General features: G+C 34.6%; 2 protein-coding genes across 7 annotated transcripts; one reads left to right on the top strand and one right to left on the bottom strand.

The window, feature by feature from the left end:
- The first annotated feature begins 823 nt into the window (after window positions 1-823).
- Window positions 824-22,414, top strand: si:dkey-19a16.2. 6 transcript variants are annotated; one of them, XM_073937140.1, is made up of 7 exons: window positions 824-955; window positions 5,867-5,988; window positions 6,206-6,312; window positions 15,045-15,374; window positions 15,631-15,927; window positions 17,810-17,953; window positions 18,145-22,414. In XM_073937140.1, the coding sequence occupies exons 4-7, from the start codon at window positions 15,065-15,067 to the stop codon at window positions 18,168-18,170; spliced, it is 777 nt and encodes a 258-aa protein (XP_073793241.1). In that variant the 5' UTR covers window positions 824-955; window positions 5,867-5,988; window positions 6,206-6,312; window positions 15,045-15,064; the 3' UTR covers window positions 18,171-22,414. The 6 variants fall into 6 exon arrangements, with proteins under 6 accessions (XP_073793241.1, XP_073793240.1, XP_073793239.1 ...); XM_073937139.1 differs by having other exon boundaries at window positions 6,136-6,312; XM_073937138.1 differs by having other exon boundaries at window positions 6,101-6,312.
- LOC141380086 (uncharacterized) lies at window positions 5,831-8,908 on the bottom strand. Its single transcript, XM_073936771.1, has 4 exons — window positions 8,725-8,908; window positions 7,919-8,227; window positions 6,027-6,317; window positions 5,831-5,949 (listed from the first exon to the last, which is right to left on the bottom strand). The coding sequence occupies exons 1-4, from the start codon at window positions 8,771-8,773 to the stop codon at window positions 5,831-5,833; spliced, it is 768 nt and encodes a 255-aa protein (XP_073792872.1). The 5' UTR covers window positions 8,774-8,908.
- Window positions 22,415-23,066: the final 652 nt, after the last annotated feature.

Here is a 23,066-nt window from a genome sequence, read left to right as displayed (position 1 = left end):
AGCAGGGAAGCGTCCCCACAGTGTTTACCTGCTGCCATGAACTGAAACCTTGGAGGACACTTGAGCATGTTACTCCGAAAGAGATTGTGATGTTGTTTGTTGCTAATTTGCTTTTAATTGTTTAATTTAAACTTACAGAAGGATATTAAAGGGATGTTTACACCATTTCTGCATTTTGAAATCTCGGCAACAGCTGGAAGTTTGTAATCAACAGCATTTTACTGAAATGTTTACAGTGCTGGTTCTATACTTCCGGGTTTCTTCCCACCACAGCCTCGCTTCGGTTCTTTAAAATGGCGGCCGCATGAACGTGTTTTAAATGCTCAAGGACTTTTAATTTTCAGTATGCCAGCTCAAGCTTTTACAGTAAACTGTTATCCTATTTTAAACACGCAGTGTTTAATATTTGGCTTTATTAAACATCAATGATCTTCACTGCAGTATCCCACAATACAATACCACAGTATTTTCAATGGGGTTTCAGTGCTCGCCTGCTGCTTAAATGGTCTATCATCACATTTTACGCTTGAAATAAATGCTGAAGTGTATTTATACTGTATTTGCATTACAATATATGCTGTAAAAGGAACCTAATGTAACTGGAAATAGTCACATCTTTCATCAGACAAATCCTTTTACAATCCAAGAGAGGCAGCAATGATAAGCAAATCCTATTATGTCTTACTCTTTTACAACACTAATCATCATCTTTAAAGCACATTTTCTTTTGAATGCAAGAGTCGTTTTGTATTATTTTGGATAATTCGTTGTTTAACCACTGGGTGGAGTGCAGCTTAAAATCTCATAGACAACCGGAAAGACTGACACAGGTGTGTAATCAAGGGGCAAACAGCATTTTCTGAACGTGACTGTCATGATTAGGACTGTGAGTGTGTGGAAAATGAGATTGGAAAACCATCTTATGGGGTTCACAAGTAAAAGATACAACAGAACTGTAAGTACAATAATCCAACTGTACAAACTCTTTGATAAACACAGAAAAGCAGTATTTTAAAGGATGATCTTTATTGTTTTGACTACGCGTCAGAAACACCTCCTTACACCTCAAGTGACAATACTGCTATTTGTGTTGTTTTTACATTTACTTATCTTTGCTCAAATATTGTAAATTATTTGTCTATACAATAAAAAATTGTGCCATTGATTTGACATTGTACCATACATTTGAAAAAAAAAAATCATGTGTGCTGGTAAAACAGAGTTAGATACAGTATTTGTAACCAAATTAATGGTTAAATGCTTTTGCTTTTCTTGGTGTGTGTGTACAGGGGTTGGACAATGAAACTGAAACACTGGCCAATTTAGTCTTGACTTTATGGTTTAATATTACCAGCATGGTGGCCAATCTTCATTGATTGCACTTTCCACCAGTAAGAGCAGAGTGTGAAGGTTTATTTAGCAGAGTAACAGCACAGTTTTGCTTAAAATATACAATGCGCTCAGCATCACGGGCGACATCAGAGTTCAAAAGAGAACACACTGTTTGTTCGTGACTCGCTAGCTCATCTGTGAACAAGACAGCAAGTCTTTGTGTTGTATAAAGAGCCACTGAAACATCGATTTCAATGGGGCCAGCAGTGAAAATTTTGGGCTGTGGATAATGTAAAATATGTATTGTTCTCTGCTGAGTCTTTATTGACTTTCCCAATATTTACATGTCTTACTTTCCCATGCAAAATCCCCAATAAAGCGCACCACCCAGACTGTTCTGTGCCAAGAGTAAAGCATGGAGGTGGATCAGTGATGGTTTGGGCTGCAATGTCATGACATTCCCTAGGCCCAATACTTTTGTTGGACGAGCAACTTGCTGCCAAGGATTACTGAATCATTCTTGAGGATCATGTGCACCCTGATACAAACATTGTATCCTGAAGGCGGTGGCGTGTATCTGGATGATAATGCACCAATACACACAGCAAGAATTGTGACAGCGTGGTTTGATGAACATAAGTGAAGTTGAACATTTACCATGGCCTGCACAGTCACAAGATCTAAATATCATATCATACTTTACGGTGTTTTGATGAAGTGATTCAGAAAACAGTAGACCTGGCCAATATTCTGAAAAAAAGAATGACTTAAAATCCCTCTGGCCACTGTGCAGGATCTGTATTTTGTCAAGATGAATTGATGCTGTATTGGCCACAAAATGAGGCCCAACACCACACTAATAAATTATTGTGGTCTAAAACCAGGCGTTTCAGTTTCATTGTCCAACCCCTGTATGTTCAGTGCATTTTGTTTGTTATTTTTGTCTGAATTATGCTGTTTAGCTATTGTGGACAGACTATGAGGTATGAATGATAGGGAATCTCCCAAGAGTGAGACTGTTTTAAATTTGTGAAATCCATGTTGGATAACTGGTTAGATACTTTTTTTTTTTCTTTTTTTTTCTCACACATTACACAACACTACCGACTGAACAACATTTAGAGCACAGGTCTCAAGCTCAATTGCTGGAGGGCAGAAGCTCTGACACAGTTTTGCTCTAACCCCAATCAAACACCACTGATCCAACTAATGAAAGTGTTCAAGACTCTTTTAAATACCTTGATTATTTAGATCAGCTTTGTTTAATCAGGCTTGAAGCAAAACTGTGCAGAGCTGCAGCCCTCCAGCAATTGAGTTCGAGACCTATGATTTAGAAGATCATTGACTGGACAAACTGGATGAGGATGCTTGTTGATATTTTTTATTTATTTATTTATCTTTAAAGAGACTGAGGGCTCTATTTTAACGATCTAGGCGCAAAGTCTAAAGCGCATGGTGCAAAAACACTAAGGGCTTGTCCGAATCTCCTTTCTGCTGTTTTAATGACTGAAATACACGCTTTGCGTTGCTTCGCATGGTCTAACAGGGTTGAGCTTATTCTCTTAATGAGTTATGGGTGTGTTTTGAGCATAAACCAATCTCACATTTGCTTTAAGTGTCAGTTGCATTGCGCCTTGGCGCATTTGATATTGACATAGCGGACTTTGTAAGAGGAAAAACTGAATGCTTTTCTAGCGAGAAAACAGTTAAACCATCTGCAGCGTGAGGATACAGACGAGCCTCCTCCAATTGGCTTTTACTTTCACTTTCTCTTTTTCGTGGAGTAAGGAAACCACTGAAGACATCCATTAGCCTACATTATTTACATTTGTTTGTTAAGTGCAAAGATTTGCTTAAACTATTTTTAAATTTGGTTCTAATTTTCAGCAAATGGATAAATGAACAATAATAACCAGTGTGGTCAAAAAAAAAAAAACTCATATCCAAAGATGCATCCTATTCCCCATAAAACCTGACAGGAGGACAAATCTAAGCTTTTTTTTAATAAAACAAATATAAATACGTATTTAATACTACTACTACTACTACTACTAATAATAATAATAATAATAATAATAATAAAAACCTTATACAAAAGCAAATTGTCATGAATAAACTGAAAAAATACCCTGAGGTAAAGAAGGCATGAAAGAAGTGTTTTTTATATTTATGTAGAAAATAATAATTTTTTTAATATTTTAATCCTTTAATTCTATTTTATTTGTAAAGATATTTGTGTATTGCTGTACATTCTGTGTAGTAAGCAATGTGTAAGCGAGATGCCAAGTTCAGACTGCATGATTTTAAAAGTAGTCTTGTCACAGATGTTTTCACACTGCATGACTATCTGGGCTGGCGTTTTGTCGCTGCTTTGTTTACACTGCAAGATAAATCGGCCACAGGGGCTTTCACATTGCATGACTTTACAATAGAAAGAATCGCCGACAACTTTATCCAAACTACGTCTCACAGCCAAAAACACATCGTATATCTTTTGTTATTAACTACATAACGAGAAAGAAGCCTTTAATGGGGTAGAAAATGTACTTATTTGCTCACCTGGGTTTGAAGGGAATTAGCAAATTCTCCTCAACTTTCTTTTTTAACTTTCTGTATAAAACGTCAAACAGACACGGGTGCTCCTGTCAAACCTCCACTAGTTTTTCCTCCATTTCTGGGGTCCAAATAAACCGAAAATGAGCGCTTTTAACTTCTTTTTAACACACCTCTTTTCTAGACCAGCACACCCATGAGTCCACAAAGTAGCGCAAATGAATTTGCTATTTAAACAACATGGCGGAAAACGGGAAGATTAAGGTCGCATTGGTCTGAAAATAGCAACACGTCGAAGCAAACACATCTTGCACCTTATTGCGTCGGGTGTATGATTGGGCCCTCAGTGATAAATTCCTAATAGTACTTATTTTAAATGTATTAACTGATTATTTGTTGTTTTCTTTTCTGTAATAATGTTGTTGTGATCACTCTAAATAGTTTTAGTGCTTTTAATACATTACTTAATCATTAAGGTGTTTTTACAATTTTCTGCTTTCCAAACTAAGAGTCATTTGATAATTTTTTATTTGTATTGTATGCATGTATGCATGCATGTTTAATTTATTTATTCATTTTTAGATATACATAATATACATAACACCCTAAATATTTCATGTGTTTCCTGCCTCCTTCAGACCTAAATATTCTAATGGCCCTGAGAACTAGGTTTCTCAATTATATATAAAATTATATGGAAAAATAATCTATTGTCCAACTGTTTTGTGATTGTATATACCTGAGGATTTTCTGGGTGGATCTGTCAATATATGAAGAGTTCAGATGCAAAATCCTCTAAACGCTGTCTGAAATGTTCTCCTATAATTTGCATTTTTCTCAGCCTCCAATGTTTGTTCAGTTTTTTTTTACTTGAAAGACAATGAGAAGAGCTCATTTGTCACTATAAGTGTAAGTAAAATTACTGAGCATACATATAGGAGTCAGAGAAAAATGCTAATTTTAGAGAGAATTTTCAAATGGCTTTTAGAGGTTTTTGCAGCTAAACTCTTCATATGTATTTAATTTACATGTTCGAATTTTTATTATTTTTGGAAATTTTTATAATCATAAAAATTGACTTGATCAAAGCCAAATTTTGTTAATTTTCTTCAAGAAACTAAGGACTGTTTATACTGTTTATTTAACATTGTTTATAAAAAAAGCAAAGAAGACTTATAATATTCTTCAAGAATATAAGTTTTGTGTATTACTGTATAATTCTGTTTTGTTGTTGTTGTTGTTGTTGTTGTTAGTAAAAAAGTAAATAAAAAAGATCCATCCTGAGTTTACAAGTCGGATTAAACGACTCTGTGTTATTTCCAAGTAGGAAGCTGGAAAAACTCTAATTTCGATTTTCCAGAACGCAGCAAAAGATCTGCAGCTCATTTAATCCATTTTATTTGCTTAAATCGGAACGTTTTCACTGACATATTGTAAAGTTTTGAGTGAAAATATTTATTATGAATAATAATCCTAGGCTAAAATTAAGTTCTAGAAGCGACAGAAGATTTAGAATTTATTAGCTTGAATTTTTTTATTTGCATCATAACTGTCACTCCACTATATACAGTTGACAGTTGAAGTCAGAATTATTAGACCCCCTGTTTATTTTTTCCCCAATTTCTGTTTAACGGAAAGCAGATTTTTTCCAACACATTATCAGACATACTGTGAAAATTTCCTGGCTCTGTTAAACATAATTTAGGAAATATTTCAAAAAGGAAAAAAAAAAATCAAAGGGAGGCTAATAATCAGTCTTCAACTGTATGTGTTTATTTTTATTTATTCACTAGTTTGTTTGTTTGTCTAAATCTGAACTTCTCCTAATTGTGTGAACTCAAGTGGTGGATTGTTACGAGGTTAAACTTTCCCTAATAGCTATATCTGAATTTAAATGTCAGTTTAATAAACCAAGATATGTCACAATATTAAAGGTTTCTGTTTCTCATCTCTTTTTCCTGGATCTGATGTCATAAACTAGAAAAGCTGCAACAGCCACGCCCACGAGAGCAGAGCCGACCAATCGGATCACAGCTTCTGTCGGACCACAGCAGTGACCAGAGCCTGAGGACCAGAAACATCAAACTGAGCTCAAATCAGGAGGTAAATTTTAACATAAGCACAACTAAGCTCTGTCGTACCTTTGCATGTCTGACAGAGCTGAGTGATGTTCAGATGTGTGGTCTGGTTGCTGATGGTGTTGTTGATCACACAGCTGTAGGTGTTGTTTTCTTGATATTCCACCTCCAGAGGTAGAGAGAGACTGATGCTGAGATCAGACACACTGATGCTGGACAATACACTGTTTCCTTTGTACCAGGAGAGACTCACAGCGCTCACATTCACCACTGAACACAACACTGAACAATACTGCACTGATGAAGATGAGGATGAAGAACAGTCTCTGATGAGGACAGGAACAGGCAGGCGAGCTAAACAACACAAGAGAAACAATAGATCAGAAAATGTCTGTTTTTTTTTTTTGTTTTTTTAAGTCAGATGTGTAGAAACAAGTAGACAGAACAATTATTCATTCATTTATTTTCTTTTCGGCTTAGTCCCTTTATTAATCCTGGGTCGCTACAGCGGAATGAACTGCCAACTTATCCAGCCGCAACCCATCTCTGGGAAACATCCATACACACTCGTACACTACGGACAATTTAGCCAACCCAATTCACCTGTACCACATGTCTGGACTGTGGGGGAAACCCAATCGAGCGCGGGGAGAACATGCAAACTCCACACAGAATCGCCCAACAGAACAATTAGTAGAATAAAAAAGCCCGGATTTCATTGCTTTTTTTAACTCAAAACTAATCCTGAATTTGTTCAGACAGCCAGCATCATGATACAGTGATGTAAACGTTCACACATTTTAATAAAACATTTTAAACTATAGTTTATATAGTATCATATTTGAATATAGATCATATCCAGTACAATGTAGTTCACCTTAGTATTCATGTAATGAAATACCAGTAGGATCAGCAGATCTTAACATATACTGAAATGTATGATCCCACATATGACAATTATTTTCAATACTTTTTATGGATATGAATACTATAGGAAATTATTTTGAAAAGACAAATTGTTGCTTGATTAAAATTATTTGGCCATTTAAGTAGCAATAGTGTAATTGTTAAAGTCTGTTTGAACCGGAAGCTGTGACCTTTTTCCATATTGTGATGCAGTTCCTAGAGAAACTAAATATTATATAAGAAAACAATGGGTGTGGCTTATTTTTTCGACTGCAAGCTGATTGGATGTAGTAAAGAAGGCATTAAATTCAGAAACATCAGGAAATGGGTTCAGCGGAAGTTATTATAACCTAACAGACTCCTCCCCCTCACCATTTCTGTTTGTTGCCTAAACTGATGGGGCGTGGTTATCTGCACACTTCTGATTATTAATAGCAAAATCTGTACATATATTCATCTATTGTTAATCTCTGTTCATAACTAATACAAGCTGTATATAATGTTCGTAGTACAACCATCTGTAAATATCACTATAGTTTTTCTATAACTGCACTTATAATTTACACCTGTATTCTGCACTTGCTGCAATTGCACTGCTGGTTAGACCTAAACTGCATTTCCGTGCCCTGTACTTGTACATGTGTAATGACAATGAAGTTGAATCTAATCTGATCTAATCTAAGTGAATTAGCCACACCCAATACCTCTAATCTGACAACTTAACTGAAAACAAACAGGAAGTGCATTTTTAGATTACATGGGTAAACTATTTTTTTCTTAATGACATGCACACATCAGTTGTTCACCAAAAAACTATCAATGTGAGCTAACAAAATCAAAATATTTAGTTTTGATTTCATGGGGACTTTAGGCGAACTCGCGTACAGTTCACGGGTACGCACCCGAGTTCAGAAGACGTTCACACTAGCTAAACGTACTGTACTATGATGTCAAACAAACTCGGGTGCGGACCAAAAGTGCTAGTGTAAAAGCACACTTAAAGTACATTCATTTTGTAGCTGTATTTAGGAAATTGGTATTGAACTTGCCATAAACAGTGATGCTGAAACTCTTGCTCAGGCTGTTGGTCTGTAGTTGATAAACTCCAGCATGTTCAGTTGTGATGTTCGTGATGGTCAGAGATGCAGTTTGATCCACCTTCAGTCTGTTTCTGAATCTCCCATCAAGAACATCTTCATATATGGTGATTCTGTTGTCCATTACATTGATTTTAGTTATTAAAGTGTTTTCAGCTCCAAACCTCCACTTAATCAGTTCATCCTCCAGCAGTTCAGTTAACCCAGTGTGTAAAGTCACTGAATCTCCCTCCAACACTAACACTGACTCTCCCAACACACCTGAAAAACATTTTTTTTTTTTTTTTGGATGAAATGTATTAATTACTTAAAATTCATGGATAAATCACTTCTCAGTAAAACTTTAATTGTACTCAAAAATAAAACGTTCCACTGTGATTCAGATCAGTGTCATACCATATAGCATGGCAAAGATGAGAAAACAAGCAGGTCTAAAGTTATTTATGACAATAATTCAACATACACTGTAAATAAATAATCTGTTAAAAATAGACGGATAAATTATTAACAGAAAATGATCAGTACAATGTTTTTTAATAAATTAGTTTTATTATCAAATGTCCGAATTCTGATTGATTGACAGTACTTGTTTTTACACAACTGCAAATCTGTGTTTATGCACATGCACAGTAAGTGTAGTACTGATTTCTAATTTTTGTAAGTGTACATATGTCAAATTTGAAAATCCACTGATTAAAATTGTTAATGACATAAAACTTAAAACTCATGATTTTCCACTTAAAATGAGCTGGACTTACCAGTCAGATGCCAAAAGCAGACCAAAACAAACACATGAGCCATTTTCATGTAATATTGACTCAATTATTTGAACACGTCTCTGATAGATTGTAGCTAACAGGACAGTGTTAAAACACAATATGAACATATTTCCGCACTCAGAGGATTTGACCACCAACCACAGGTTTTGCATGTACAGATATGGCAAGAGTCTGCTCTGATGTCACTTATATTAGGACTTGTTCATCACAGCAGATCATTTTTTATAAGTGGTACCTTCTTTAAATGTAACTAAACTAAAACTTATAATTAAAACTGCCCTTTAAGATGGATCTTGACGGATCAAAGTAAATTTTGTGGCTTTTCTTTTTCATTTTTTGAAACTTGAATTGCAAAAAATTTTCTATATGATTGATATTTTGCTGGTGAAATGGAGACTGTAGGATGGTTAGTGTTTGTTTCTGTATATTCTTGTTTTGGCAACAGCAGATCACACTTATGCGAATCACATGTTTAAATATAGACACTGAATGCAGAAGCTGTATGCACAGATCACACTTACCTCAGGTTTCACTTTGACTCATGATCTGAACAGTTTAGGTGTCACATGCTCACGCTGCTCAAGCATTAATCTCCACCAACAGTACAGACTATGGATGTGGAAACGAATCATTGTAAAGCAATGAGGCTAAAGATTCTGGAGTTGGATTTGTAATTGAAAGGTTGCATGTTCAGTTCTCACTATTGCTGGGAGTGAAGGAACAGCTCTTCTGCCTTCAGATCAAGGCATTGTGGGTGTTGTGACTGTGACCTTTGAGCAAACTAACATAAACATCTCTGTGCTCTCTTCCTTAAATAGATTAACCCTTAAACTGACTTCTTCAGTTTAACATTTTTAATAAATTTGCAAAGATTTCAAACAAGCTTTTTTCACATTGACATTGTGTGTTATTGTTTGTAGAATCTTTAAGTTAATAAGGCTGTATAAGAAGAAAAGTGGACATCTGTGTTTCCAAATAAAAAGTTGAAGGTAACATTGATGATTTAGGTCTTCAAATTTTTACATATATTTTCCTTTTACATTGTTTTGGGAATGCTGATATTTTCTCTGTTCTCACCGATCTCTTCATTTTTTAGGTTAATTGTCCTAAAATTATATGTGTGTTTGGACTGAACCCATAAAAAAAATTTTCCCGCTGCGTAACATATGCTGGAAAAGTTGGCAGTTCATTCCGTTGTGGCGATCCCAGATTAGTAAGAGGACCAAGCCATAAAGAAAATGAATGAATGAAATGATTGCATGTATAAATTTGTTAGAAAAGGGTTGTTTTTGTTTCAGTCACATACATTAAATGCTTAAATGTTTATTAAATATGGTACTGCTTATATTATTTCACCAACTCTACACCTATAAAAGTGTTAAATGTGCGTGTCCGTGGATGGGGCTGTGTAGGTGTGGTAATGTGGGCTGGTTTGGCTACAGTGCCTGCCAGGGCTGATTTTTAGTCCCAGTCCGCTCCTGCACACAATTCAACATTATAGACTATGGATGTAAAATGAAGCATCGTAAAGCATTGAAGCTCATGGTTGGATTTGATGGAGTTGGATTTGTAATTGAAAGGTTGCAGGTTCAGTTTCTCAGTATTGCTGGGAGTGAATGAACAGCTCTTCTGCCTTCAGATCAAGGCATTGTGGATGTTGTGGTTTGAGGCCTATGAGCAAACTAACCTAAACATCTCTGTGCTCTCTTCCTTAAATAGATTAACCCTTTAAACTGATTATTTCTCTCCAGTTTCTAATTTTAAAAAAAAATTGCAAAACAAGCTTCTTTCACGTTGACATTATGCATTGTTGTTTGTAGATTTTTTTTTTTTTTAAGTTATTAAGGCAGTTTCAGAAGGAAAGCGAAGCTCTGTCTTTCAGATAGTTTTGTTCACAAAGTTTAAGGTAACGTTTATATTTTATGTTTTTTAATTTTTACACATTTCATTTTATATTGTTTTGGGAATATTAGTTTTTTGTATGTTCTCACTTATCTGAACTGTTATTTTTAAAAACTTTGCTTTTCATTATTAGCCTATATATGAGTAAAGTTAGTCTTGTAATGGTGAATTCTCTGATGTAACTCTAGATGGCGCACGAGTACTGGTGTATATGGCCTACTCATTCTTGCAGTGGTCAAATCCCACACATTCAGTTTCGTTTCAGAGGATGTTTATATTGTACGGAACCCCGGAAGGGGTGTAGTTTTTTTTTTTTTAGTTTTTTTTTTACTTTTCTAAAGATGGATAGAAAGTGCGATCATGGGCCACAGCCCTAACCAGCAGGTGGCGGTAACGCACCTACAAGTTATATGCCAACCGCCAACAAACTCATGAGAAGAAGAAGTACAGAGCCATAACAAGATTTGGCCGTTTTAGATAGAGGACTTCGCTTTTTGATTTTATAAAAAACAATCAAATTAGCTCTGCTTCTTTTACCGTAATTCGAGGATGTGGTGTATGTGCATGACATTACAGAGGACATAACGTTTAAAATCCTAATTATAGTTGGAGGTCATTCGTGTTCCACAACTTTATCATCATGATGAGATGCGCGCCGGTGTTACGGTTTAACTGGTGACCGTGTTAACTGGTGTCCCTTTCCAGATGTAAGCTATTCACGTTTGCATATTGGCAGATTCGTCACTTTTTCACAGCAACAAAACATGTCCATACCAAATAAAGATTCTTATTACTTGGTGTCAGTGTCATTGTGTGCATTATTGATTTTAATATCTGTGTAGCAGAACAGTATATAACCAAAGTAAATAAAAAAAAATAATTAGAATTGACATGTCTTTAACAGGATTCGAACCCGTGTAGTGAAAAGGTTTAGCACACGTATCAATCAACTTATCTAACTGAGCTACTCAGAACTCTAAACGAAGCGGTCTGTTTTAATATATTTGTCAATTAAAACATGCCTTGCTGTGGTTGTGGACCCGTATTAATATGTTTCCATCGATGTTAACATGTTTACATGTTGTTTAGTTACATGTACTCGCGTTAACGTGTTTCTACAAACTCTCCCGCTGATAGAATAGCTCTCTGTGACTAAACGATGCTTCATCAGTTGCTCAAACCATGTTTTTTCTTAGTTCTAGACTCATGTCTACCTGTGCCTTTGGAGTCGTGTTAACTCGTGACCCATGCTCATACATGTAACGTAAATAAAGATTTTATCCAAAAAATGAATACAATGACGATATTATTATGCAACGTATTATGTCTAATATATATAATATATATTTCATATATAATATTATGCAACAGAATATTAGAATATTATGCAATCAGAATATAATAGTCCCATTGACTCGTGTTAGTCTGTGTCTACAAAGTTAAACGAGCTGATATTTTCTCAGAATAGCTCTAAATGACTACGATGTTCCGCTAAATAAGCATACGTTAAAAATCGCAGTCCCCCCCCCCCCCCATTTTATTTTAAAGAGAATTAAAAAAATCAGGCTACATAAACAAAACTCGTATGTGGATTCGAACCTACTAACAAAAGAGAAGCATGAATGGAACATACGTGCTATCTAATTGAGCTATCAAGCACTGATAAAACGTGAGGCTTAGCAGCTTTTAGTAATTTTATCGTATGTAGCCAAATCATGTTCATAAGTACCTTGATACAGATGTGACCAAGACCATACATTGAAATGTTGCGATTTTCAATTAATATTCTGTTGCATAATATTATATATGAAATATATATTATATATATTAGACATAATACGTTGCATAATAATATCGTCATTGTATTCATTTTTTGGATAAAATCTTTATTTACGTTACATGTATGAGCATGGGTCACGAGTTAACACGACTCCAAAGGCACAGGTAGACATGAGTCTAGAACTAAGAAAAAACATGGTTTGAGCAACTGATGAAGCATCGTTTAGTCACAGAGAGCTATTTTATCAGCGGGAGAGTTTGTAGAAACACGTTAACGCGAGTACATGTAACTAAACAACATGTAAACATGTTAACATCGATGGAAACATGTTAACACGGGTCCACAACCACAGCAAGGCATGTTTTAATTGACAAATATATTAAAACAGACCGCTTCGTTTAGAGTTCTGAGTAGCTCAGTTAGATAAGTTGATTGATACGTGTGCTAAACCTTTTCACTACACGGGTTCGAATCCTGTTAAAGACATGTCAATTCTAATTATTTTTTTATTTACTTTGGTTATATACTGTTCTGCTACACAGATATTAAAATCAATAATGCACACAATGACACTGACACCAAGTAATAAGAATCTTTATTTGGTATGGACATGTTTTGTTGCTGTGAAAAAGTGACGAATCTGCCAATCTGCAAACGTGAATAGCTTACATCTGGAAAGGGACACCAGTTAACACGGTCACCAGTTAAACCGTAACACCGGTGCTGTTTCTTTTACCAGTTTTCGCTATCGGTAGGTGTTTTTTTTTCTAGAGCTGCCATCAGCACTTTCGGTTTCGCATGAAAAATCGCAGTTTTGTTCTAGGAAATTCTGAGTTGCGCAGAGCACAAAGCCACGCGGGGGAGCTAAAATATAAGGGCTTTACGGTATTTGCTCAGAATTAAGGCATTGATTTTTTTTATTCACACATTCAGACTTATTCCTAAATAATATAATTTCACAAACATATTACCTGCTAAATAGTAAAATCATATTAGTAGCCAATGACTATCAACGTACAGTATTGTTTACAGTCAATAGTGCTAATGTTGTTTTCAAGTCATACTTGTATGTGATTTCAGGCCTAATAGTCGAAGTACTATGGTAAACAATATGGGAGCATGATTAAAGACACTTATGACTTTATTCATACACAATAAAGTCATAAGTGTATTTTCCACATATACAAAGAAAATATTATAGACCGTCTAATTGTAGGATTAAGTGCAATAAACTAATTCAAGATCTTAATATTATCATACTTGGTTAAAATCACTTTGTTGTAAAATATAAAAAGCAAGCAATAATGTGTCACTTTAAATAAATTAGCCTAATATAGGTAATCATTTAAACAATATATATAGTTATAAACTGATTATCTTAACTGATTATCTGATTATAATTATAAGTTTATATATAAACTACTGTCTTTTACTAAAGTGTCACAGCTGTTATAAGTATATATATATATATATATATATATATATATATATATATATATATATATATATATATATATATATATATATATATATATATACTTATTATTTTTTATTATTAATAGTTAATTTGTTCCTATTGCTAAATTTGGGTTTAAAAACTATTTATTGCGTACTATAAATTACTACAGTATTAAATGTGGGAAATCATTAATTAAAAGGTTATTAGAAAGTTATGCAAATAAAAACTTTAAAATCGCTTGAGTAAAATATGAATATAGTGTTATACTTTTGTTACATGTAAAAATATTTTTATTACATATACTGTATTATTGCCTATATTAACTTGCTATTATTTCCTTGATTATAAATTAATCTTTCATATAAATTAAACCTGTCCAAATTAGATCGTTCAGCAAGGCCAGCAAACAAGTATTTGCCATATAATTGTCAGATAATAATGACTGATCAGCTATAATGACTGATTAAAACCTGTTCAGTCTATTATATTGAATGGCAATCGGTAACAATGCTCCCCATTCGGCCATCTCGATCGCAGTATTTGTGAAATAAAGTAAAGTAAACGCTATTGTTTATTGTGTACAATATTTATTAATCATATATATATCAAAATATATCGATGATGATGTTCAAAAAGACGTTAATAACATTAACATCCGTCGTAACCATATATGGTTTGCCTAGATTGTGTGTGCCAGATTGTGTGTGCCTAAAACGTGTGTGGTTCTGCAGGCCTGCAGCTGGATATTATTGGGATCAAATATCTGAATATAAAACCAACTTTACCTCAATAACCATGGCATGCTTCAGAGGTTTTCGAATTATTGATAAAAAGATTTGCGAAATGTGGATGAGAAACAGGAGAAATCGTTTTTGCAGCATAAAACCTTACTGAAAAAACCAGCCTAGGCTGGTTGGCTGGTTTTAGCTGGTCGACCAGGCTGGTTTTAGAGGGGTTTTGGCCATTTCCAGGCTGGTTTCCAGCCAATTCCAGCCTGGTCTTAGCTGGTCTGGCTGGGAGCCCAGCCAAGACCAGCTATGTCCAGGCTGGTCAAGCTGGTTTTAGTTGGATTTAGCTGGTCTTTTTTTCTAAAAATCTCCTTACTGATGCTGTTATGTAAGTGATAACTCAGCAAACATCTCCTGTTTTATTCTTCAGGTGTCCCCAGATTTGATGAAATGACGATTGTGTCTGTGTCAAAGGGAGACTCTGTTGTTCTGCACACTAATATTACTGAAATACAGAAATATGAAGAGATCGTATATAGATTTAAAAAGGAACATGTTATTGCCAGAATCATAAAAGATAAACAGATCTTCTCTACATTTGACAATGAAGCCGATGGGATCTTTAAAGGCAAACTGCACCTGAATCGGAATGGAAATCTCATCATCACTAATATCGGACCGAACACCTCTGGAATATATGAGCTGGATGTCAAGGGGAAATATCACACATTACACAATTCATTCAATGTGACCATCAGAGGTGAGCCAGTTCAGTGTTTAAATGTAATAATAATCCATGAAATTTACTGTAAACACTTTAGTTATATATTAGTTAATTGTATAGACATTAAAATATTATTATTATTATTATTGTAATCTGCATTTCTGTTAATCTGGTGAATGTTCTTCATTTATGTCTTTAAATTTCCTCTATCATATATATAGAATAGCTGACAGTGTTTTACTGTTTGGTTGTTTCTGTCTGTAAATGTTTTGCTTTGCTTACGTTGAGACAGATGGAGAGAATCAGCTGTCAGTGAAGATGGGAGATTCTGTCATTCTAGAATCTGGTGTTGAATTAGACGATGATGACCTGGTACAATGGAGACTTGAAGACTTTGTCATAGCAGAAATCAACCAAACAGCTCATTCCTATGTTCATGATGAGAGATTCAGAGATAGACTGAGGGTGGATAATGAGACTGGATCTCTGATCATTGACAACATCAGAAACACAGACTGTGGAGTTTATCACCTCGACATCATGGGCAGCCGGCATGTCATATTCAAGAAAATCATTCTGTCTGTCTGTTGTGAGTATATCTGTGTGTATATTTATAATGTGTATAAATATACACACTGCAAAGCACTGTAAAGCACTGTCTGATCAATACTACACATACTAACTGTGCTGTTTGCTGAAGGCACAAACTAAAACTCCTGTTATTTGTTACGAATCACAATCATATTGAGTGTAGATTACAGCTTCCAGCTCAACTTATGAGAGTTAAGTCAGTTCATTTATTAGAGGCTAAGCTTTAACAAAAAACTGACAAAATTAAAGGAATTTTAATGCAGCAACTCAATAAGGACAACAAACTAATAAGCTTTGCAAGAGAGAAAGGCTGAATCAAATGCAAAAGTAACCTAAAAAACGCTCTACAAAAGAAAGAATAATGTTTAATTTAACAAATAAACCCTTATCATTACAAAATAAGTCTTCAAAAATTTCACATTTTAGTTAGTGACACAATAAGATAACAATTTACTTGATTAAAACAAAGCTTTAATCAGAAGATGCTTGCATGAGCAGTGTGATACTCATAAACTGCATGCTGTATATCAGCACTGATGTGATTATACCATACTCATGCCCACATTATATCTTGTGTGTCTTAAAGCCACTTTTATGTGAGGAACTAATTTATTCCACTACAGATTCACATGTAAAACAGACCATATAAACAGTTGAGCTAACGCCTCTCTTGCTAATTCAGAAACGACACTTTAGGACTAGCAATAATGAAGCAATAGATTTTTCCTTTACATTATGGCGATGATTCTAATGCTTTAGTCATGACAAAACAGAGAATTTGTTACGGATGTGTTTCTGAAGGATTAGTATAACAAATAACATGCATATAGTTAGTAAATCATTAACCCCATAAACTAATTGCACTGCAGTTTCTACAACAATCAATTAACTAAGGAATTGATGAGAACCACGAGTGAAAAGAACACTTGATTAAAAGTGAAATCAAAGTTTTTATGGTTTCTTATGGTATATTTATTAAATGTGTTGATGAGGACTAGTTTATTTACCCATCATGCTTTAGATGTATGATATATCCACATTTTGTGGCATTATTGGGTGACTAATAGTAATCTATTGTGTAAAACTGAAGTCAGAATTATTAGCCCCCTTTGATTTATTTATGTATTTTTTTATTTGCCAAACTATGTTTAACAGAGCAAGGAAATTTTCCCAGTATGTCTGATAATATTTTGTCTTCTTTAGAAAGTCTTATTTGTTTTATTTCTGCTAGAATAAAAGCAGTTTTTAATTTTTAAAAGCAATTTTAAGGTCAGTATCATTAGCCCCTTTAAGCTATATTGTTTTTGATAGTCTACAGAACAAACCATATACAATATGGTAATTATACAATAACTTGCCTGATTACCCTAACCTGCCTAATGAACCTAGTTAAGCCTTTAAATGTCACTTTAAGCTGTATAGAAGTGTCTTGAAAAATATCTAGTCAAATATTATTTACTGTCATCATGGCAAAGATAAAATAAATCAGTTATTAGAAATGAGTTATTAAAACTATTAAATTTATAAATGTATTTACAAAAGTCTTCTCTCCATTAAACAGAAATTAGGGGAACAAAATAAACAGGGGGCGAATAATTCTGACCTCAACTGTATACGTTACATCCTTGTGTGATTAAGTAAGATACCTGTTGAGTTTGTGAATACCGTAAACAAACTAGAAGCAGTTAGTAGAGACGACTGTTTTAGATCATGTTAATTTCCTGCACTGATGAATCATTTTGCTTATTATAACTTCAGAGGAGACATGTTTGCTGTCTTGGGCTTTCAAACGTGTTTACAAATGCTCCCATCATGTATCTGTAGTAATAATCGTACACCCCTGTGTACAGCGATGGTGGCTAATGACCGTCTCTTTTTAGGTAACAAAGATCTGGAGATTGACCCTTGGAGACTGCCATTCTTTGTTGTTTCTCCACTGCTGGCACTTACTATTTTAATTCTTGTGGTGTGCTGTTGCAAGAGAATATGCAAACAAAAAGATCAGAAGAAATTCAAAAATAGAGGTAAGATTCTATTTTACTTCTAGTGTGATTATAAAGATAACTGATTAATCACCATGCTGACAAAAAATAAAAGGTTTTGTGAAATAAACATTTTAAACAGAATTCTGTTCAGGTACTTGGCAGCTCTGTTGTTTTAAATCATATTGTTCATTTCCTTCTCTTACATTCTGTGATTCATTGTTGTTTTGCAGGAGGAGAAAAGCGTCAGACGATCTGATGGGATCCTGTAAGATCAGCAAATATCTACCACAGTGTATCCATTTTAAGCAAATTACGAAAAAGGTATACGAAATGTGCTTTTGCGTTTTCTTTTCGGGTATTATTGATTGGCCTATGTTTAAACAGCTTGTTACAAAAAAAATGTATATATAATCTGAAAAAAGCAAGACTTAATTCAAACTATAGCCTCACTAACCCTGGGCTCTGTATCGTGATGCTGGCTTTACAGATTCAGGATTACAGCATTAGTTGAAATGTAATCAGGCTTTGTTGGTTTAATGACACTGATTGTCAGCTTTCTCTGTAAACTCAAGCTTTGATCATGAGTAAATGAGCGCATACAGATGAAAGTGCGACATCAGTAACAAACAGCCAATCACAGGCCTTGAAACATAAAAAGGCTGTAATCGAAAATACTCAGTCAGGGTGTTTGAATGTTTCTAGTGTTGGAATATGAAGCCAACTCCATGCGTGTTCAATAAGAAAAGGACTGGAGAGTGTTTTTCTTCAATGCCAAAAATATCAGTAATTTATTAGATACAAATGAATAATTTGATAACAGAGTTCTGGGTTATGTTACTCCAATGCAATACAAGAATTACATTCAAGAGGTTCGCAACTAACATACATTTCCTGACTCCAGCATATATACACAACTGATATTAACCGGTGGAGTTTTGGTGTAACGTCACTTATCAGTCATTCTGCAGTCCTTTGGCTCTTTGTAACCCCTAGACATACTTCCTCTTTCTGCGACCCTTCTCTGCATAGCAGAACTGAACAATTAAGTGCATCTTTAATATATTTCACAACTTATACAAGCATTATGACAACTTGTGGCATGTTTAGACTTTGTATTAAACAAAGGCCCCCACACTAATTCTTATTCTGCTTTTTTTCACTTGTCAGCATGTCCCTTACAAAAGTATGCAACACAGTAAAAAAAAGAGGAAGTGTATCTGGTCAAGATGTGTCATAATACAATAAAAAAGATTGATTAATCTGTTGTTAGTCTAAACAAATTTCTAATAAAAAATAAAGACACAAAATCAATAAAAATAAATTCCTTTTCTCCAACACTAGTCATGTGATTGGCTATTTACTACTGATGAGAGAGTCTGCTTAATTCACCAAAGAATAAAATAATATTTATCCCAAAAAAATATTATTTTCTCTCTGTTTACTTGCACTCAAGTGGCTTTAAACCTGTAAGAGTTTCTTCTGTTGAACATAAAACACAATATTTTTAAAGATAAAAGCACCTATTTACATCCACAGTAGAAAACAAATTATCGACTCAATGGCTGCTGTGTTTTTAACATTCTTCACAATATCTTTTGTGTTCAACAGAGGAAAGAAATTCAAACCGGTTTGATCAGGATGAGTAAATGATGACAGAATTTCCATATTTGGATGCACTGTCCCTTTAAAAGAAAAAATATGAATATTTTAAAACATTTATACAGCAAGATGAAAAGAGCTTTCAAAAAAGTAGATGTGAAAAAATGATGTGTAAATATAGCCTACAAAACTCAAGTATGAGCATGTAAATGTAATATATTTCAGTTTTTTTTTTCTTATAGCCACTTTAAGCCTTTACTGCAGAAATGTATCAAAGTGCAATACTAACTAGCTTTCTAAACTAACGTATGGAAATGGTGGAATTAGTAGATAAATGGATAATTTTAACTGCGAAAAGCAAAATTAGCTCAGTTTATGAATATTAATAATCAATAATAACGAGTTATTATTATTATTATTCCGGCTTAACCTTCTGTCTATTTGGTTAAACAAATATATACATATATATGATTTTGGCGGAGCGGACTCTCGGATTATGAATATTAATTATCAACAATAACAAATTATTATTAATCATTAATATTCTGGATTAACTTATTGTTAATTTGACCAAATAAATAGAACCAGAACTCGCCCGCTCGTCTGAGCGGACTCTGTAATGATCTATTTATTTAGAAAGGGAATTATTACTACTCCTTGTGAAGTAGATCAATCATTCATAAGTTTTGATCAACTTATAGTAGCTAAGCAGGGGGAATCTGTCATTCAGTGACTTTTTCACAAGCAATACAATCCATTTGATTATAATGGGATTTATTGACTATTTATTGAACAAACGCACGAACATAACATAAAACATAAAACAAATGTATACTGAATGTAGATAAATATACGGGTCTATAGAACATATAACAGAAAGAAACAGAAAAGCGAGGAAATAAAGAGTTCAGATAAAGAGTTGCAAATCTACCTCAGTTCCACGCACTATTAAGGATCACCAAGATTATGAAAACACCTTTTTGATAAAGGGGCACAGCTTATTTGCATAACTAAAATACCTGGAGTTTAGGGTTTTGTGGTCTCTCTCTTTTGCGAGTTTCTTCCGATGTGCTGGAAGTCTTTTTCGATGTCCTTTCTTGAGGCGTGGAGTTTGCAATACAGGTGCCTCCCCTTTTACAGACTGACCAATCGCTTCGAGGCAAAGTTTTAGTGGGAGATCTTCTTTGTCTCTGCAATAGCATGCGAAGGAACATTAACTCAGAGAATTGAATAATGTAAGCCGTATTGATCACGATCATGCCTCCTAGCTCATGAGCTGTAGGATTGTGTAAGCTGCATATCGGTACAACACATGATGCCCTTAGGAGTAGCCTGATTTGCACATTCTGACATTATTGATGCTTTACATGGGCCTAAAGGTACAAGGCGTACAGGTTATATGTGTCCCAGAGACACAGACTTTGTGGCACCAGTGGTCATAAACTCGCGCAGAGGAGACTCAGACCCCTTTATAAAAATAAATACATAATTTTTATCTATGGACCATACTCTACATTAGTCAATTTCATGTTTGATGTAAAGAAATCAACATTGTCTGTGTAAATTAACTCTGCTTTGAGCTTCAAAACTAACGAACGTATCTTTATGCTCTTCTAATTTCATAGCGCTCAAAAACATATGATAATAAATACAACTTTTGCGGATCAGCTTTGAGATGAACTATGTGCTTCTGTTGCAGATCATATTGAAGTTTTAGGCTTGTTTCAGTCAAATGTAAAAGTAAGCATCCAAAATACACTTCTCAGTATTTCTCTTGTTTCACTTTATCTCATAATTTTTATATTTGTCTTTAGATGTCAGCTGTAATACATATTTTAAAGTTTTTTTTAAATGATTAGTTTGTCATAAATGTCCACTGCTCTAAACTGATTTACACTTTTCTATAGTCTGAATGTTTTACGTCGATATATATACAGTTGAAGTCAGAATTATTAGCCCCCCTTTGAATTTTTTTTCTTTTTTAAATATTTTCCAAATGATGTTTACAGAGCAAGGAAATTTTCACAGTGTGTCTGATAATATTGTTTCTTCTGGAAAAGGTTTTATTTGTTTTATTTTGGCTAAAATAAAAGCAGTTTTTAATTTTTTAAAAACCATTTTAAGGTCAAAATTATTTGCCCCTTTAATAATTCTGACTTCAACTGTACATAACATAATAATAATAATAATCCCTTACATTTATATAGCTCAAAGTGCTTTACACAATGGGGGGAATCTCCTCAGCCACCACCAGTGTGCAGCATCCACCTGGATGACGCGACGGCAGCCATTTTGCGCCAGACCGCACACCACACAACAGCTTATAGGTGGAGAGGAGACAGAGTGATGAAGCTAATTACGATATGGGGATGGTTAGGAGGCCATGATGGGCAAATTTTGGCCAGGATGCCGGGGTTAAACCCCTACTCTGGAATTTTTTAGACCACAGAGAGTCAGGACCTCGGTTTAACGTCTCATCCGAAAGACGGCACTCACTGAGCAGTATAGAGTCTCTGTCACTATACTGGGGCATTAGGACCCACACAGACCGCAGGTTGGGCGCCCCCTGCTGGCCTCATTAACACCACTTCCGGCAGCAACCTAGCTTTCCCATGTGGTCTCCATCCAGGTACTGATCGGGCGCAACCCTGCTTAGCTTTAGTGGGCGACCATGTGAGAGCTGCAGAAAGCTATCGGCCGGCTAACATGTAATTTTTTATTAATCTTTGGAGTGTTTTTCTGTCTAATTGAGTCTATTATGTAAAAACCTTTGACTCTATCAATAAAAGTTAAGATAACACAGGAATTGTGAACCTGACTTTATCCAATGTTCTGATTTTGTTGCATAAATGCTTTGTAATTCATAATGCATTCAACAACAAAAAAATAAATAAAAGTCAATAACTGATCTGAGCGTTTGCTTTATTGATTCTCTCTGCCTTCAGTTTGAGATGTTGGGAATAGGCAAGTCACGATAAGGAATTTTTGTTGTGCGATATATCATTACAGAAATTGTTGCTATAAGCAATGTTATTGTCATTGTATGCCACTGATTATATAATGAATAAATAACAGCATAGTAATGCAAAAACCTTAAACATATACACTATAAAATATTGATCAATCTTAAGGTACAATTTGATGTTAAAAAGGTGCACAAAGTTTTTCGTATAAAGGGCAAAAACCAAATATTGAGAGCTGTGGGCCAAAGGTAAATATACCAAACTGTACTACATTAAAGTTCATTCATTTTCTTTTCGGCTTAGTCCCTTTATTAATTCGGGGTCGCCACAGCGGAATGAACTGCCAACTAATCCAGCACGTTTTTACGCAGCGAATGCCCTTCCTGCCCCAACCCATCTCTAGGAAACATACACACACACACACTACAGACAATTTAGCCTACCCAATTCACCTGTACCCCATGTCTTTGGACTGTGGGGGGAAACTGTCCAAAAACTTTTTCATAAATAATTAGCTTAACCTTTGACATGTACTGTTACTAGATTAATGGGATTATTATTCTTTCTAAAAATTATTTTTAGTTCTGCTT

Source organism: Danio rerio, chromosome 22, assembly GCF_049306965.1.
Source record: "Danio rerio strain Tuebingen ecotype United States chromosome 22, GRCz12tu, whole genome shotgun sequence".
In the NCBI taxonomy this organism is placed as follows: Eukaryota; Metazoa; Chordata; class Actinopteri; order Cypriniformes; family Danionidae; genus Danio; species Danio rerio.
The sequence above is the reverse complement of the archived record's forward strand: the minus strand, read 5'-3'. Positions and strand labels throughout refer to the sequence as shown.

What these genes read in the sequence shown, in the direction of transcription:
- si:dkey-19a16.2 (XM_068216404.2), top strand. Translation starts at nt 11,288, where the DNA reads ATGATGAGATGCGCGCCGGTG. An exon ending in TGATGAGATGCGCGCCGGTG is followed by an intron (nt 11,309 to 13,150) that starts TTACGGTTTAAC and finishes GTAACACCGGTG; the next exon opens with CTGTTTCTTTTACCAGTTTT. An exon ending in ATTCAATGTGACCATCAGAG is followed by an intron (nt 15,375 to 15,630) that starts GTGAGCCAGTTC and finishes ACGTTGAGACAG; the next exon opens with ATGGAGAGAATCAGCTGTCA.
- LOC141380086 (XM_073936771.1), bottom strand. Translation starts at nt 8,773, where the DNA reads ATGAAAATGGCTCATGTGTTTGTTTTGGTCTGCTTTTGGCATCTGACT. An exon ending in TTTCAGCATCACTGTTTATG is followed by an intron (nt 6,318 to 7,918) that starts GCAAGTTCAATA and finishes TGTGTTGTTTAG; the next exon opens with CTCGCCTGCCTGTTCCTGTC. An exon ending in GCTCTGTCAGACATGCAAAG is followed by an intron (nt 5,950 to 6,026) that starts GTACGACAGAGC and finishes TCTGGTCCTCAG; the next exon opens with GCTCTGGTCACTGCTGTGGT.